Source organism: Prinia subflava, chromosome 2 (genome assembly GCF_021018805.1).
Source record: "Prinia subflava isolate CZ2003 ecotype Zambia chromosome 2, Cam_Psub_1.2, whole genome shotgun sequence".
In the NCBI taxonomy this organism is placed as follows: domain Eukaryota; kingdom Metazoa; phylum Chordata; class Aves; order Passeriformes; family Cisticolidae; genus Prinia; species Prinia subflava.
The window spans coordinates 15086708-15105002 of record NC_086248.1 but is presented as its reverse complement, the minus strand read 5'-3'; the positions used below and the strand labels follow the sequence as shown (position 1 = coordinate 15105002).

At 37.5% G+C, this 18295-nt stretch overlaps 1 protein-coding gene across 1 annotated transcript in view; it reads left to right on the top strand.

Annotated features, from left to right (window-relative positions):
* Positions 1-18295, top strand: part of TAF1B (TATA-box binding protein associated factor, RNA polymerase I subunit B) — a 45642-nt gene that overhangs the window by 25349 nt on the left and 1998 nt on the right. Inside the window, exons 9-14 of the mRNA XM_063425036.1 lie at positions 8323-8470; positions 10532-10709; positions 11013-11059; positions 13838-13928; positions 14367-14437; positions 16406-16631. Coding sequence (XP_063281106.1) covers positions 8323-8470; positions 10532-10709; positions 11013-11059; positions 13838-13928; positions 14367-14437; positions 16406-16631 — 761 coding nt within the window. The remainder of the gene's footprint in view (positions 1-8322; positions 8471-10531; positions 10710-11012; positions 11060-13837; positions 13929-14366; positions 14438-16405; positions 16632-18295) is intronic.

The following is an 18295-nucleotide window of genomic DNA, read 5'->3' as shown; positions in this document are numbered from 1 at the left end:
AATTTAGGAATTGCTGAAGAGAACATGCATTTAGCTGAGACTCTGTAAGTGCACTAGGGTGTAGTCATTACAGTTTCATCTCATATTGTTTCTAAACTAAGATAGTGTCTTAGTTCAGCATGCAGGAAGTAGTGAGCTGCTCTGAATCTTTTCCTGCTTTGCTGTGGAGTTCAAGCCTGCATTAGTACAGCCACATGAAACCAGCTAAGCTGCAGAATATTTGGTTCTTTCTCCTGCTCTGATGCTGCTCATTCCCCCTGGTGACAGGACAGCTGCTCCTGCTGGGCTGGGCTCTTGGGGTGGTGTTGGGCTGTTCTGTCCCAAGGTGGAAAACTGGGACAAAGACACCTGCCTGAGGGACTGGCGTGGGTTTGTGCCAGAGTCATGAAGAAACCTGAAGTTTTTCTAAATGCTGTAAAATGGTGCCTGTATTTAATTTTTTTCACATTGACTTTTTGAAAGGATTTTGTATCCCTTAATAATCTGCTACTGGCTAAAGCACGGCTTCAAGTCATCACAGCTCTTAGGAAACTGCTGACATACGGATTGTCTAACACTCTAGGTTTTGGTGGATTGCACATATGTATTTTAGTTTGGGTCTGATTCAAACAGAGTAATTCCTGACTGAGTCTGTTAGTGAACTCATAAATGCAGGTCAAAATATTTGCTGTTTTCTCCTGGAGAGTTTGGACAGGAGTGACAACAGCTTTCTGCTTCCCTGAAAAGTGTATCCATCAGACTGGCTTTTAGACATGTTCCTCTGTTTGCTGAAGTCTTCCTCTCAAAGTATTCCGGGTCCTATTTGTAAGAGCCTGTTTTCCTGACTAAAATTTGAATGACCTTAATTGCCATATGATTTTTTAATTTCTTTTTTCAGTGGTAACTATTTAAAGAATTCAAATTAAGACAGAAGCTGGTCATTCTTGTTTATTAAAAAAAAAAAAGCTTTTAAGAGGGATAAAATTCTGTCTATACAAATTCTGCTAATCAACTATGTTGCACTTACCTTCCCAAACAAGCAGAGATTCCTGCTTTGGTCTGCTGGTGTTTTGAGATATTTGTAATCTTAAGTTTTTGGGAGGTGGTTGTATATTTATCAGTGTGGCTTTTTTTTCTCTGCCTAACTGTATTTTTTGTGCATTTTAGCAGGTGCATGTGGTACTTGTTCAGGATAGAAAGTAGTGCAGAATGAAAAGAAGCGAGGGTGAGGCTTTTATTTGGAAGAAAAAAAGCTGAGGAGGAAGTTCACTGCTGAAAGGGTTATTGTAATCAAGTTTATCATGAGAGCTTGCTGTTGTGTAACAGAAACTCTAGCTTGTCCATACCTGTCTTCAAGCATTACCTAATGAAGAAAGAAAACAAACCTACCAAAGTATTTATGAAATTCAATAAAATTTGTTCCCAAACTCTTAAATTTCAATATATTATGACAGTTCAGCTCCTTATTGGAATTCTCTATGTATTTTTAGAAAGACTACATTGTTTTAGAAAAGTGATATTTGGCCGAGTTTGCTTGAGAGCATGAACAAGCTAATGCTCAAGCACATGTCTCCCGTGGTTTAATAATATTGAAACTCATTTATTCAAAAACCACTTTAACTGGGAATCACATAATGAAAAATATGTCTTCCTCTGAAAGTAGCCCATTAAGAGGTCTGTTAGTCAGCCAAGTTTTTTTTTCCTGGTAAAAGTGTACATCTGCATTGGGCATTCAGTTGGCTTTTTTCTCTTTGTATGTAAGTAACTTGTCATCTTGAATTCTTCAGTAAAGACTGCCTGTATCAGTTTAATGCAGTCTAATACCCTAGCACCTATTTTTTTTCTCTCAAAAAGGCATAAGCTTTGTTTATTGAGTCATTTTCTAAAATTAATCTTTTTTGCAATATAAAGACCCTTCTCACTTGCTCTACAGCAATGATCAGGAGTAATTTGGGATTTTAGGATGTAGTAGTTGTTGCAGCTGAAACTGTTATTAAAAGGAGAGAGGAAGTGAGAGCCTGCCAGTATGACTTCTGTGTTTTTCAAATGGTATACTCACTTCTTATTTCTTCCCTTCTGCCCATTTGTTACCAGATAACTTGGGTAACTTGTCTGCCTGTCTTTCAGGTGGACAAATTGATTTCCATTTATTTTTTCTTTCTGCTTGATGGCAAGCTTGTAAAGGAGTAGCTTTACTTGTGTACTTGATCTCTTTCAGTCTTTTCTAATGGAAGAAGTTTCACAAGATTTGTATTTCTTTGCAGTTATCTAAATGGAGTTATAGCAGTTTCACCTGTCTTCCTCTTGTCATTTGGTTCCCTTTTAATAATTCCAGGCACACCCTCTCACTCTTACAACAGTATCTGTATGTGATTCATGGATATCAGGGTTTGGAGAAAACTCTCCACTCATTTAGTCCATGTAAAAATGAGTGCACTGAATCAGATGCGGGGCTCATGGAGTCAGTTCCCCTGTTTTGGCTGTGACCAAGGAAAGGAAGCAGGAGCAGGGTGCAGGGGTTCTTTCCCGAACACTTCCACACTCACCAGCGAATCATTAGCCTGAGGTGTTTCTATACTGCAGTGGTGACAATGCTAACAGTGCCATGGAGTCTCAGGATGGTTTGGGTTTGAGTTAGAAGGGATCTTTAAAGAGTCTTTTCAAACATTGCCTATGTCTTTTCTGTATACCTTTTGCTCTGGCAAAGAAGGCCTTCCTGAAAAGCCTACACAGAGTCTCACCATGTAACAAAATTGACTACATTATTTTTTTCCAGCTAGGTTAAATGACAAAAAAAGTTTCAGTATTTCCTATTTTGTCAAAGTATGTATTTATCATAATACACAGTGTTAGAGTACCTTTAATTTGTGTTTGATGGCTATTACATTAGTTTGTGGCTGTTCCTGAGAGGTCGATAGAGGTTGGGTATGATGGTGGTTGTGCCTGAGAGGTAGGTAGAGGTCAGGCAAGGGGGGAAACCAATGTTGTTTAAAAATAAATTGGCAGTATTTGTTGTTGTAGGTTTATATGGGAGGTAGCCAGATTAGTAGTACTGTAAGAATACACAAAAAACATGAAAAAAAGTCATTAGTGAGTATATTAATGACCTAGTACATAATGATTGATCCACAAGGTCATTTCATTCAGTTTTAAGTACCAATTTGGGTGTAAATTTCACAGTTAATACAGTTATTGTCTCCACTGTCAATTCTTCTATGTAAATTGCATGCAGTGTGGCTGGTGTCATCCCACATCAGGCTCATGCTGCAGATGACCAGATATATCTGAACCAGTTTAGCAGCAGAAGCAAAGTGAGGTGAGCCAGGTGCCATAGAGAACTTGACTGCACTGCTCACTGTTGGTACCTAATTTTACCTTATGTAAATGTAAAGCTAGCTTAGGTTCCTGGGAATATGTGTTTCAATCCAGACAGCATTGAAAGATCTTTACACACACCAGGGCACCCATTTGGTTTATTATTTTTACAATAAATAGCTTTTATTTTATGGGCATGCCCTGCTTTACACAAGGTTTGAACCAAGATTCTGCATTGTGTTGCAAAAACCCCTTCTTCAACCCTCATAACTTCTTGGTTTCCAAACCTACAAGTTAAATGGCTTTCTTAATCCATTTCCTGATAAGTTTAGTACACTCTTTGTCAAACTCAGTCGCAGCTGAATTTGTCAGCTTAAAAATGATGAAGCCTTGCTGAGTTTTGGATTATTGCCAGCATATCCAACTCTAAACATTAGAGGATTCCCTGAGATTTACAAGAAGCTGATAATGAAAAAATGAGTCAGACCTTATCAGGTTCCAGTATTAAATGGTCATTAAACGGATCCCATGGGAAAAATGTCCATTGTGGAATATAAGCAGCACAGAGTAGGTAGAACTTCAGAGAATGTGCAGGCATGGGGAAAAAAGGGGTCTCAGGATGGAAATGGACAGGTAGAAGGATGATGAGGGAGGGAATTGTGCTGCAAAAAAAAATACTGAACAGGAAAGAAGGATGAAAGGGAAAAATATAAAATGAAGAATTTAGAATAACAGTAGAATTACTTTTTTTCAGAAATAATAGAACATGATCATTATAACATAAGGTGAATTGTGAATATTGTGAATATGTAAGTAATGGAATATTGTCCTGAAACAGGAGAAGGAAATGGCTTATAGAGTTATCCAAGAAGAGAGTTGGTCAGACCACATTTAAAACAAGAAGCTATGGAGCCTGCAAGTTGTTCTAGAAAGCCAGCCAGTGCATACTGTTTTCTCCTTGTTGATCAGCAACATTCTGATATTGTCCAAACAAGTAGGAGCGGCTGCAATCTTGGCTTACTCAAAACAATTACCGGTTACTGTGATCTGATTATCATGCTAATAATTTGGCTCCTCTGCTCCTGAAAACCAGTTTGTTGTTTTCTAATACAGGTGAAAAATGCCGTGTAACTTTGAAAGATAAAGACAACTTATTTAAATAGTTAAATGAATATTTATCGTTATGAAAATCTTGTTGTAGACACTTTCACCGACTCAACAATGTGTATTTTGTTCTCCTCTGCTCAGAGAGCAGGGGAAAATACTCTCAAGTAGTACTAATCTTCTATCTTTCTGGAGAAGAATTGTAGTGACCTTATTTGTCACATGTGAGAATAAGGTACATGTGAGAATAAGGTACAAAGATTTTAAAACAAAGCTTAAGGAAAGGTCTTGGCAACTTCTGTACCCCATCTGGACAAGTTACAGACTCTGTCAGTGTTGTTGATCAATCTTGAAGGAATCCCAGCTTGTGAAACACCTGAAAAGGATAGCAGGTGGCACAGCTTTAAAAGGGTTTTCTGTCAGTCTTTCTGGAATTATTAGGTGCCCTTAAGGGTTTGTAACTTAAGTTTTATATGTGGTTTTTATTGTGTTTCCCGGGTTCCCAAAACAAGGTGAGGGCTCAGTAACTTCATGTGGTGATGGACAGGGGAGTTGTCCTAATATATAGCTCAGAAATACATTTTGAATTTTTTAATTTATGATCGGATAAGTGAAAGTTATACTTGGAGAGTGTGTGGCATATGATCTAACACTGTCCTCTGTTGTCCAAGTACTCCTCCCTTGGGGTTTAATCATGGGTTGCTGGAGGCAGAGATTTTTTAACTGAAGGAGGGAGGCCCTGGCTCTGGGTCTTGCTTTCCTAGTGGATTTGCTGGTTGACTTCCAGTGCAACTTGTTTTATCAGGTTTTTTGTGGGTTTTTTTGCGGTGTTTTTTTTTGTTGTTGTTGGGGTTTTTTTGGGTTTTTTTTCTTTTGCAAACAAGGTAGAGGGTGATAACTCTTATTAATTTTGAGGCTGTTTGTTTGATGCATCTTTTTCTTAATATTTTCTTGATGTTTTCTGTGTTGGTTTTGTGGAATTTGGGAGTTCATTCTCTTTTAACCCTCCCAGTATGCTTAAAATTTTGCAGAATTGGTTGATCTTTATCTTCTGTTAGGATGCACATTCCGAGTGTGTTCAGATCTCTTATGAACACACATCAACAAAGAACAGTTTTTGTCTGTTAACACTGTTTTTAAAATAAGCCAAGTGGTAGCTCTCACTCATAATTTTTATTTGTAGTTTTTATACCACTTGTTTGCCTTCAGAAAAAGGAAGGCATTGGTTGTCATTGCAAAGCAGAGCATTCTCTTGCCATTCCCTTTGGAACAAGAACCAAATCTGGCTTCTGTAAATTGCAAACAAAAACTTTGAACCACAAGCAGATGCTGGGCGGAAGGAAGAAGATTGACTGATTTGCTAATACCTAGGATAGGAAAGCTGTCTCCTTGCCCTGGTACAGGGAGAGAAGCTCAGATAAAAGGTGGTAAAGGTGTCTGTTGGAGTGCTCCAATTAAATCTATATTCCTTGAAGTAGCTTGGTGTCAAAATTAGACTTTGGATAGCTCCATTGATGATAGTTCAGTGTTTGAGAATGGGAATGCTTCAAATGACTAAATTCCCAGTGTCTTAATTTATTTTTATATGTGATATATTATTAAGAAGCTATTAATTCCACTGCTTTTCATTAGGGGAAAGCATATTTCCTTGCTAATTATGGATTGTATTCATGTAATGTTCTTATTTGAATTATGTGGGACTTTAATTTTTCTCCCAGTACACTCAAGAGAAGTTACATATGATTCAGGTTTTGTTCCAAGATTGGTTTGGTATTCAATTTAGCCCTGCTTTTTAGAAGGAGTGGAAAGTACTGTGAGCCTGGTCTTCTGCAAAACTCTGGTAATGCGAGTTTTTCTTGTTCCTCAAGATAGTCCTGGAGCAGTCTAAGCCAATTTTAACACTGTTTAGAAACTCTAATGAACATGATACAACTTCCTAACTGTTACAAAAAGTTACATGTGTAATAGTAGGTGACAGCAGAATTATTCATTTGTCTAAGCATGTGTTCATGCAAGTCTGAACTGCAGTCTGAGGGGAGATCATTTTAAAAAAGTCTGTACTGTTACTGTAATGTTGGTAATCACACAAAACAAAATTGAGCATTGGCTACAGAGTTTATATTAAAATAGATGAAGGCAAATTATTGAGTAAAACCACATTAGGTCACATCACGTCTTGTTGTAAACACTTGTTACTCTGTAATCTGAACCAAAAAAAGAGCAGAAGCACGAATTCCCTCTGGTTCAGCAAAGTTTTGAAGCTATGCACAAAGTCTAAAGCCCTGCTAAGTTTCTTTTAAGGAAAGGTTTCATATGTACAAATTTACTTTATAAAATATGAATACTTGATAAAGTGGTCTGCTGAATTAGAACCACCGGCTAAAGCAGAAAAATCCTTGCTTTTTATACATTTAAAATGGTAAGATAGCCTGGACAACTGAAATTGTTGCTTTTAGAGGTAAATTCAGTAATCATTTAAACTATAGAAAATTAAGGATGTTTAATGAAACAGTTCAGGTATTGTGAAATGAGGGTCAAACCTTACATCTGTACTTACGCAAACTTCAGGTCCTGCTGAGTTCATTATGAATAAACATGTCAAAATCTTTCTGTAAGTTATGTTCTCCTATAGCAGCAAACTTCAGTACAAATTGAGAGAACTTTCTTCATGCAGCCAGTGGTTTCAAAAAGAGAGTTTCAGATTTATAGTCTCTAATAAGTATGTAAATACGGTTTTGTTTTTTTAACTAAATAACATGAACGATTCTGTGGAAGGGTTGTAGAGAATATGGCCTGGTGCTGAATGGGAATATGGTCACAAAGACCAAGGAGAAGGCTAAAGTGGTGATTGGGTGTTTTGCCTTAGTTTTTAAGAAGCAGTTTAGGGAATATGTGAACAAAGTCGAAGTGTGAAGGTTCATGGGCTGTGATGAGATGCTGCACAAGCGTTGAGGCAGCTGGCTGGTGTCACTGCAAGGTCACTGTCAGTAAGTTTTGAGCAGTTCTGGTGACTGCACAAGTTCTCAAGGGAGGCAGGGGATCCTTTCTCTCTACTTGGCACTGGTGAGATACATCAGGAGTGCTGGGTGCTGTTCTGGGCTACCCAGTTCAAGGGAGACAATGCAGTGGAGTGAGTGCAGTAAAGGGCTCTGGAGATGGAGTGGAGCCTGACAAACGAGGGGTGGCTGAGAGCTGTGACTGTTCATCCTGGAGCTGGAGGATATTCAGGGCAGGTATGATGTGGTACCTGCAGGAGGGTGCAAAGGAGGAAAATCAGATCCTCCTTAGTGGTATCCAGTAACTGGATGAGAAGAAATGGGCTCAAATTAAATGCAAAAAATTCCATTTAACAGAAAACAAAATCTTTTTTCCTTTGTACAGTGGGGTTGGTGAAACACTGGAGCAGATTTCCCACAACCCCTGGAAGCTGCCATCTATGGAGATGTTCAGTATGTGACTGGATGTGGTCCTGGGCAGCCTGCTCATGCTGACCCAAGGAGGGGCTTGGACCCAGGAGTCCCAAGCAGTCCCTGCCAGCCTCCACCTTCTGTGACTCTCTGACCTCTTAGCTCTTTAGACAGTTCACTCTCAATTGCACCTCTGTTGTTTTTTCCCAAAGCTCTCATTTTTGGAGCATCTGGACACATAATGAGCAATTCATAAGAAAGGTGGTGGGAGATCTGAAGCAACTTTCTATTTGCTCCTTATGTATTCCAATGGAATTTGAAACTAGCACATGTTTCTCTTGGCAGTACTGCAATCTGGCTCCAGTCTTGCATGTGTTTAATCGTAGAGTACTAAAAGAATCTGTATAAACAATCCTGTATTAAACAATACAGAATTTAATATCAATAACTAATTTTAAATAATTAACAAATGTGGTAATAGAGCAAATGTATAACCCCCTCTAACCCTGTCTTTCAGTCATGGCCTGTATATGAAGAAGTATTCAACAAAATGCATGAGCTTGCAGCATTTTTAGAGCTGCCTCGTTTTCCAGATATAACAGAAAGCTGCTTTCTTCATCCAGACATGCTGTGCATGAAGTACTTGATGGAAGCTAATTTACCTGGTAAATATTTTCCCTAGCCTGAACTGATAAAATTTTTCTGTGGTTTATTAAATTACAGCAAAAAAGCTTAAATTACTACTTCAAAAGTGCCTGCTCCTTTCCTTTTAATTTATTCCCATTTCAGGTTGAACTGAAAGGTATTCTTTCTATAGAAAGCACTTTCCTCAAAAATTTGGAGTATGTATTATAGACCCAGATGTTCAAGGGCACTCTGATGTTGGCTCTGTAAGGCTGTGGAGTGGGTACCTCATTTTAAATCTTTCACTATCTATGTGAACTAAGAGGCACCTGTTGAATTCATGTGATATATTAACTTCAACTTTAGCTAAATGATTCATGAAGTTGGGACCCAATTGCTTAGCCCTGGAATTCTCACATGTAATAATGACTGCATATTCTTTAACAAAGAATGTATTTTGTGTATTATATAATATTGTATATTACCATTTATTTTAATATTTATTAGTGGTGTGTGACAGATCAACTGTTGTCTCACTTGATTTATGATTTAGTTCTAAAATCATATATAGCATAAGTATTGACTCTTTTTGTCTATCTTAAAATTAAGTCTTGAATATTAACTTGTCAAAGAAAGACCAGTATGTCCTAGTATGTGAACTCTCTGTTGGGTTACCATACTTTCTGTCAAATACCACTGTGACTGAAGATGATTTACACAGACAAATGGCCTGTAAATTTTTTTTCTCAAAACATTCCAACAATTCATAGTAGGGGTGGGAGTTATTGTCTTATTTTGCAATTAGTTACAATGAATAAAAGTGTTTGGGTTTTCTGTTTATGTACAATTGAATGAAGATAAGATAACCGACAGGTTTAGGGCTAAAATTTTGGAATAGTAATTCTGACTTTGTAGTTTTACGCCAGTGTTGTGAAGGTTACATTATTTTACAGGTTATGAGGTATCAGTCGAATCAAAAAAAAGGCTACAAATTTGTCATTTTCAGATCTTTTGCAGAGAAATGCAAAGCTAAGTATTCTTTGATAATTACTTCAGCAGAGGAGTGTATTGTCCTTTTCCCTGCAACTAAGATTTTATCATATATAAGCATTTTTTTAAAAATTGAAAAAGGGCTATTGTTTTGTAACAACTCCTAAAAAAAAGCGCTGAATTGGGAGTGTTAGAGACAGTAAATACCAACAAAGAGACTGTTTTCTGTATCTGAAATAAAACTAAATATGCTTCTAAAATTTATAAGAAAATTTAGTTTCCACATTTTTGAACTTCTGCTGTTATGTGCAAGAAGATTAAAAATGAGTTCCTACTGAACTCTTTGTAAGCAGCGAGAGAGTATAAATACAGCTGGATTAAGGTTGTACTTAGTCATACATTGCTAACCTTTGTGGAATCTGATGGTGATGTAATCAACTCCTGTATTTCTTGCTGAACAGGAAAGGTGAGAAATTTGGGGGATTTGTATCTGTGAAAAATAAGCAGAGTAATAAGAGACTGTGCAGATAGCCTGCTGTGTGTCCCGTGGAGCTGCAGCTGGATCTCCCTGGCAGAGCCGCGCGTGCCGCGGGAGAGCCGGGCGCGAGCGCGGCAGCTCCTGCGGGGAGCAGCCAGAGCTGCCCTGCCACCACCAGCCTGCTCCCCATGCCCCACAGCCCTGCTCCTCCCCTGTGCACTGCTGGCTCCTGCCATGGGGGTTTAGTCAGCATACAGGAAAAAAAAATGTGACAAGTTTTTTGCTTTTGGGGATTTTTTTGAAAAATATGTGGATTTGCAATAGGCTTTCCCACAAGAATGGTCAGAATGATCTCTCTACGTTATTCAAGGAATATCAAAGCACTATTAAATATGTGATTTTTTTTATTCTCCATATGAATATATAATAAGTCACAAGTGTTTTCCATGTGAGCACAGTGAATGTTGCCTAGTATTTTTAAGAGTATCCAAAAATACTCCTCAGCCTGAAAAATATGGCTGCCAAACGGTCCTAAAAGACCTAAGCAGGCTTTCCTCAAATGGCCAACATATTTGCACTGTAAAAATATTTCTAGCCTGTCTCAACATTTTATAATTTTATTTGTATTAATCAGATGAATTGCATAATTGGACTTGTCGAGTGGTGAAGAAGATTGGTATTGGAGAAGTGGATTTCCTGACTCTTACGCCTGGAAATAAGTCAACAAGAAAAGTGAAATATGATGTTCTTGCTGCAGCAGTTATTGTAGTTGTGCTCAAAATACTGTTTTTATTAGATGATCACTATGAATGGTAAGTGTACAGACAAATCTGTAGCAACCGCCAAATTTCAAATAGTGCAAATGCTTGTCTCGGATTGTTTTTCTTTAGGGTTAAATTTATGCTATTAGAATTTCAATTAAGTTCAGTAGCTTAAACCACACACTTGAAGGGATTTTACACATGAAATACTAGTTACCTTTAAAATTCGTTGGGTTTTATCTGATACTTGGAATAAAATTAAGGTGTTGGTTTTGTCCATTGTATTTGAACTTCATGTGAAAAGTGCAATATTTGGTTCTACAAAAGAGCCTGATGTTTAAAAATTTTTTACAGGTCGCTTTCAGAGCTTGCTGAAGAAAGAAATAAAAATAACACGGAAGGTACATAAACATTCTAGTAGAAGCAGTGTTATGATTTTGTAAATAGAACAGTTTTGCAATCAGGGTTGGAAAGACTTTTCTTATTGATCACGAAAATGTGTTTTTGTCATTCATTAAGGGCAAATCTTATTCAGAGAAAAGAGTAGATCCTGTTCATGTAAAATGACCTCAGTGTACCTGCACAGTTCTTACTGTTCAGAAGAGGGGATTTAGCTACACATTTTGCTGGGTGCCTCTCTGCTTCTGCTTGTGTATGTTTGGCTCCTGGTTTAGAGTTCTGTGTGGTAGGTGGAGATGAATGGATACGCCGTGAAGAGGGAGCACACTTTGATCGTAAATAGCAGATACTTACTAGGGGCATCAAACCACATTTATGATAAAATCCAAACTTGTTTAGTCTTGTTAAATAAAATGTCTTAGTGTGTAACATATTTCAGATGTAATCTAGTTTCTTAGCTCAAATAATCCTGAGAGAGTGTGGAAAAGCTAGCAGCAATTAAGATAGAGAAGATAATGGTGTGAACATGGTTCTTTGAGGGCAGAAAGACCAAATCAAAGATTAGAAGTCTTCAGGAAGATGTTCCATGGTCCTATCCAAATCACAGTTGAAGATAGGATCCAAGATATGTTACAAGGATTTATCCATTAGGCCTTTTATCCTTTAGTTTTGGGTCATTTTGACCCTTCTGTTACATTGTTTAAAATTTTGGTCCATAGTAAAATTCTGGTATTAGTCATGTGTGAGCTCAATTACTGCTGTAACTAGAGACAGTCATCACTGTTAACTAAAACTGGTAATTTTCACATTCAGGTGGATACACAAACTTATGGTGGATTTTTCTTTTCCTTTTTACTTCCTGTGAAAACTTGAAGTACATGATAGTGACAGGAGTGGAGAATTGTGCAACTGCTTTACAAGCTGAGGCTCAAAGCCATTAATGTCTTAATGGGGTTTCTCCCTTATTAACAAGTCTCATTGCCATTGGGAATTAACAGCTCATTCCTTGCCCACATTTTTACTTTAAAATCTGCTGGTGCAAATGATCCATATGCTCTGTTTTGTTGTCCCTGTGCTTAAAGTGTTGGGGTGTTGATGAGCAGCTGCACAGAGGAGGTGATACAAGAATTTCTGTTATACTGACTGATCAGTGCCAGAGCTCAAAACTGCCTCTGGCATTTTCCCAAAGTTAGAGTGCTGAAATGAATAATGGTTAATACCGAGTTTTGACAATTCAATTTATGTTGACTCCATTCTCAACGTAACTATCTCTAGTCCTTTTTTTTTTTTTTAATTAAAAAATAGCATTTCAGCTCCTACATTTCTTCAAGTCACGCTGGAAGCAGTACAATAGATAGTGTAGTTACCTGCTGTGTGTGTTCTGTGAACTGCACACATCCACAATATGGGTTTTGTTCAAATAAAACAGGATTGAGATATATGTGGATGCATGTGTATATGTATGTGTGTATCAGAGCTGTGTATTTTCCAGTCAGCTCAGCTGTATTAACATCAGACCAGCAGTCCTGGCCAGGTAAAGGGTTATGGCACTGTAGCATCATGTCTCTGACAATGGGTTTGTGTGTGACAGATGTTTAATAATTCATATCAAGTTTAACACAAAGTTCTGCCACTGCCCACACTGCTCTCCCAACAATTTAGGAGTATTTACTTAAACCTCGGGCTTTAAGGAGCTGACAGAAGAATTTGTATCCAGGCCTTTCAGTTTCAAGGACTACTGAGGGGTCTTTGTTCCTTTCATGTATCTCTTGCTTTTTGAGACCATCTGTGTTTTTGGCATCTAGACATTCTGAGGCAGTATAATGCAAACAGCAGGAATGGCAATAATACAAAAGGTCTATAAGTTTGGTTGTAAGAACAGTATATTCACCTTCAGGAGAGTTTAAACAGGTGGCTGGCAAAGCTGAGCATGACGCAAGCACCGCGTGCAGCGCAGCTGGGGCGATGGGGAAATGCAAAGTCTGGTTAATTCACAATGCAGATATTCCACCCACGGGGAATAAGGTTGATTATTTTTAAATATATATATCTACACCATATTTCTGTTTGGAGTTCTTATCCTTACTGTACCCAGTTGGTCTGCTTCAGTCTTGTGCCTCTTTAGGGGATCAGTGAAAAGGTGCTGCTAAATATCCTATGTCGTCATGTTTTGGTATGTGCTGGTAAATACCTGTTCACATATCAACAAGTGAAGTTCCTGTGCTCCAAACCATGACAGGCTGATATGAAGTGAAGACCATTGCCTCATTTTTGTTTCCAACCCTCTAAGATTTCATGGGTAGTAGGATAGACAGTGGGGAGCTGATGAAACTGTGTGAAATTTTGCATCTGAGCTTCTGTAGGTTTTATTTGTTTAAACTTAAGCTTGATGCATAGTTTCATTAATCCCTTGAATTCAACTTTGAATTCAACTTTGAGTTGAAGGCCACTCCACACAGTGGAGAAATAGTTGATTTGGTAGAGAGGAGGTCGTTTCTAGGCTTACCTTTCCAGAAAAGAGGGAAAAGGTTTGACTTGTGCTAAATCTATGAAATCTGAGATACGGGGCTTCTTTGCACTTATGACATGCTGCTTTTACACTCCATTTCTGCATTTCTCTTTCTTACAGAATTATTAGATCAAGTATGTTTTCTTTAAGCACATAGCATTTGGGGTAGTTTGTATACAGGTGCAAGATGCAGGATCTGACTGCTTGGAGACCAGCTTCTCTGTCATTTCTTTCATTTCTTCCCAAACTAAAGTGTGTATCTTTTATTTAGGTTGCCCTTATTTTGAGTTCAAGAAGTGGTATGAAGTGGTAAAACATTCCTTGGATGTGAAGCAAAAGAAATTGGATGAAGAAAGAGCCAAGTAAGAGGTTTTTAGGTGCTTCTTTTTTAAAGTAGACAGTTCTTCATGAACTCCTGATCCCTACAGAAATAAGTTAGAAATTTGCTCCATATATCCATCCACCAAGCTTGAGTGAATAGAATGACTAAATCACTGTCTTAATTTCTGTTTACACTCATAATGTTTATCCAGCTTATTAATTAAATGCTCACTTACTGTGAAAAATAGCTTATACAGCTGAAGAATTAACTGATTACGGTAGATCTAGGCTAACATGCCTTGGTTTGCCTACTCAGAAAAAGATTTCCTTTATATGTTGGAGGGGCAGTGGCTTTTAATAGCACTAAACATTAGATTATTTTGATTTTAATTTAAAACTCTAGCAGTATTTGTAATATGTTATTATTCATTTGATCCAGCTTTCTTTTTGTTAATAATTCCTCTGTCTCTTACTGGTAGGTATCTGTGGAGATGTGAAAAGCCATTGTTTTATTCAGTCAAGAATAAATCTAAAGTTCTAAAGAGAAGACGTGAGTAAACTTTGCTTCTTCCCAGCAACACAGACATCTGCTCCAACTTTTTCCCATCATAGAAAATCTTTAGCTGTGACTGATAACATTTACATCTTAAAATATTTTGTCTCTTCTCTTTCATCTCTGGGTACAATTAATGTAGTACTGTTTTACAACCCGTGGTTGGAATTTTTCAAACATGCACAACTGAAACTGCCTTTGCCAGTCTTCTAACAACCTACTGAACTATGTCTCAGGACGAGTGCTTGTCCTCATCTTCTCTAGTTTGCCTTTACATCACTCTTCCATGTGAGTTGTTGGTCTTACACAGCTTTCCTGCCTGTTTCCTCCTTTAGTTTATTCGTTTGGTATGAATATCTCAGGATGTCCTTTGGTAGATCTCACATGTCCCTCCTCTCTCCCACTCCTGGCAGCCTCCTACAGAAAGCAGGGAAGGCTTTCCTTGCATAGCCACCTGCATGGGATCAGAATGCAGGTACAGCTACTGTATTTCAGTAGCTCTGGAAGTACTTGTGAGACGTTCCTGGGGTTTGTGTTGACATAAAAGCAAAGAAAACAGCAAAACCCCAGTTATCTGTAGAAATAAGGAAAACCAGATTTTTACTCAGCCAAATTAGATCTGGAGTTCTTCATTCTACATTTTCTGTTATCCAGAAAGCAGCAGGTATTTGGAGAGTGATACTGAGTGTGGCAAGTGGCATTTTTCCTTTCATTTGCTCTTTCAGTTTCTGGAAGTGACTGGTTCAGGGACTTCTAAACAAGTTGTATAATCCTATTTGGTTTGAATTACACATGTTGGATTTCTCCTTCAAGAATGCAATGGAGATTTTTTTCAAGTACTCTTCAAAATTCAGTTGAGGTGATCCTGCAGTCATGTTCCCTGGAAAACCATGTATAGATACATTTATTTCAAGCTGATTCATTACTCAAATGCCCTTTAATTCCTGCTTGTATAGGAAAAGAGATTCCTCTTCTGGCTCTGCTTCTCCTGGAGCTAGAAGAGGACCACTTAGATTACAGAGCTTTATCATAATGTTGTGAGCAGGAATATCACATAATTGTAACTGGGCAGGATTCATGTTAAAACAGATGTACCATAATAGAGACAAACAGTGCTCTAAAACACTCATGTGCCAGGTACAGATTTTCAGAAACCTTCCTAAACCTTCGATTTTGATCATAGATTTTAGTGTTATTTTGAAAGATAAACTTCCCAGTCCTTGGATTATTTTAGGAGTTTTTTCCTGTGGGGTGTTTTTTTTTTGTTTGTTTGTTTTGTTGTTGTGGTTTGTTTTGTTTTGTTTTGTTTTGTTTGTTTTTTGTTTTTTTTCTTCAATGTATGAATGAGTTTATTCAAACACAGCTCATAAAAAGAAGTTAAAGCTCCAACAATGTTTTTTAATCTGCTTTTTATCCTAGGAAAACAAGGCACAGGCAGTCACGTAGAGTGTGCTGATCTATCATGACACCTTCTTTCCCTTCTTAGCCTCAGTAAATTAGGAAAGCTTGTCATTCATTCACTAGCAGTGGGCAAACATGGAGTGGGGTTTTTTTTCTGGGGTTTTTTACCAGTTGAAATTGGCACCATGAAAAGCTTAACCTTGAATCCATGTGTGTATGAATGTGCTTTCTGTCAGCATAGGTATTCTGGCATTATCAAATGGATTTTAAAGGTTTTACTTGTAGGAATGTTTTACCTTGCCCCACTACTAATATAATTAGGTGTAAAAGACGTGGCATTTGGAATTATGTTTCAAAATGTTTCACTAAAACCTATAAAAAGGGTGGCAGAGAGAACCTAGGGACTTCCAGGATTTCTCAGTCTTCCATGCAGAGATTTAGAGAAAAAACAAAAGGAAATTAAAAAGCACAAATACCCCATTTTCTTCTTGTGTTAATCACCTCTAAACAGTATTCTTGTACTTAATACTTTTGCATTTGTTTCTTTTGTTTCTCTTTGCACAGAAATGGTTGTGAACTTACAGAATCAGTTTGGCAAGCTGTCTGGTTCAGTGCAACGTGCTGAAAAGCCAAATCCTTCAAGTTTTCAGTTAAGTTGGTCTGAAGAAAAAACAGATGGGAGTTGTTTTCACGGGCATAGCCTGAAGGGAGTTTTGCAAGAAAAATGTGGTTTACTGACAGCCATGAACCCTGACTATTGGCTGTGCACAGTTAAACTATGTAATGAGAAGTAAGTATTCACATTTTGCTAAATCCATTTTAGAAAGCTCTCTTGAAAGTAAGGTCCTGTACATATATTTTTGCAAATGACAAATACAGGTTGTGTGCACAGCTATGTGTTCACATATAGTTACAATCATTTCTAGAAAGGGGTGTGTGAGGAATGGATAGTCCTGGACTGTGAGTAGACAAACTGTAACATGAGAACTGATCAAAGTTATCTTATGAGAAGAGATGAGACAAAATCAACAACTAGACAAGAGTTGCAGCTAGGTGCAAATACTCACTTCATTTCCTCATAGTGTTTTATAAAAATACTTGTGAGTATTTTTATAAATAGTCCAGTTTTCTCTGGAGCAACTCTCCAGAGAATGGAAAAATAGTCCCATTCCTCTCCTCCTTGTCCTCTAAAAAAGCACAGAAAATTAATTTTCTAAGTCACTATACTGATTTTGTGATGGCCTTAGTCACAATGACTTCTGGATCATATGCTAGACTTCAGTTCTGCCATTGATGGTATTATGAAACCCTAATCCAGAAGAGGAATGTACCGATGAATATCAGTGAGAAAGATCAACTCTGTAGCTGGCTTGGTTTCTCCTGAATTTCTCATGTAAATTCTCTATTGGAAAGTGTTTTTTTGGAAAGGAGGTTGGGTTACATTCATGTGAAATGAGATTTTATTTGTGTGTTGAATAACATGTGAAATCTTACCATAATTTGAAATGATATTCAGAGATCAATAGCCTCTATGCAGTCTTAGTGATGTGGTTCTGATTTTTAAAACATTAAATTCCCCTTGAAAATAACTGGCTTTTACAAGTATGCAGTCTTTTCTGTCTTTCTGTGGATTTATTTGCTTCTCTTTATTTTCCTTTTCACTTTACTCTTCATGTACTCACCATGACAGAAATGGGTTGGAATAGTGTAAGCACAGTGTTACATTCCAAGAGGTTTGGCTATATAGATTCATTCTTTTGTATGAATAAGAACCTTTTTTTTAAGGGAGTAGAGGTAATAATCCTTTTACCACAGATTTGCGTAATCTTATGCACACATTGAGTGAGTGGATATTTCGGTGTATGTTTGTGTGAATAATCTTCCATGCAAAGGCTGGTTTTAAACTTACATTTTCATATGTAATATATTGAAATGTTAATGGCAAACTGTCATAGGCTTCATGAAACAAGATTTGAATTTAAATTCTTACCGGTTAAATTTCCCATTATATCATTTGCAATGCAAGTAGTTAAGTATACATCTGACACTTACCATTGGAAAACAACATCTTCTCCCTCAGATATGAGGGTTTATTCTCTGTGTATGTAGAATAGAACTAAAAAAAAAATTCTTGCAAATTCTCTTTCTCTAAAAATCTGCGTAGCCTAACTGGAGTGCTAAAATGCTTTATTCCTGGGAATAAAGTACAGTTACAGTGTCAGCAAAGCTGAGATCAGTCAATGGTTGGTGAAATGCTTTTACATTTTATTTTAAAACTTTCTGTTTTAAACTGGGTTCTAAACTGATTTGCTGTGAAAGTCTTTAGGTGACAGGAGTTGTAGCCAATGTTTGTAAGGTCTTTTCCAGCCTAAAGGACTGTATGATTCTATATGTGATGAGGTATTACAGTGTGTGAAAAATGTTGTAATGCTTTTGGGGGGTGTGAGGTAGGGC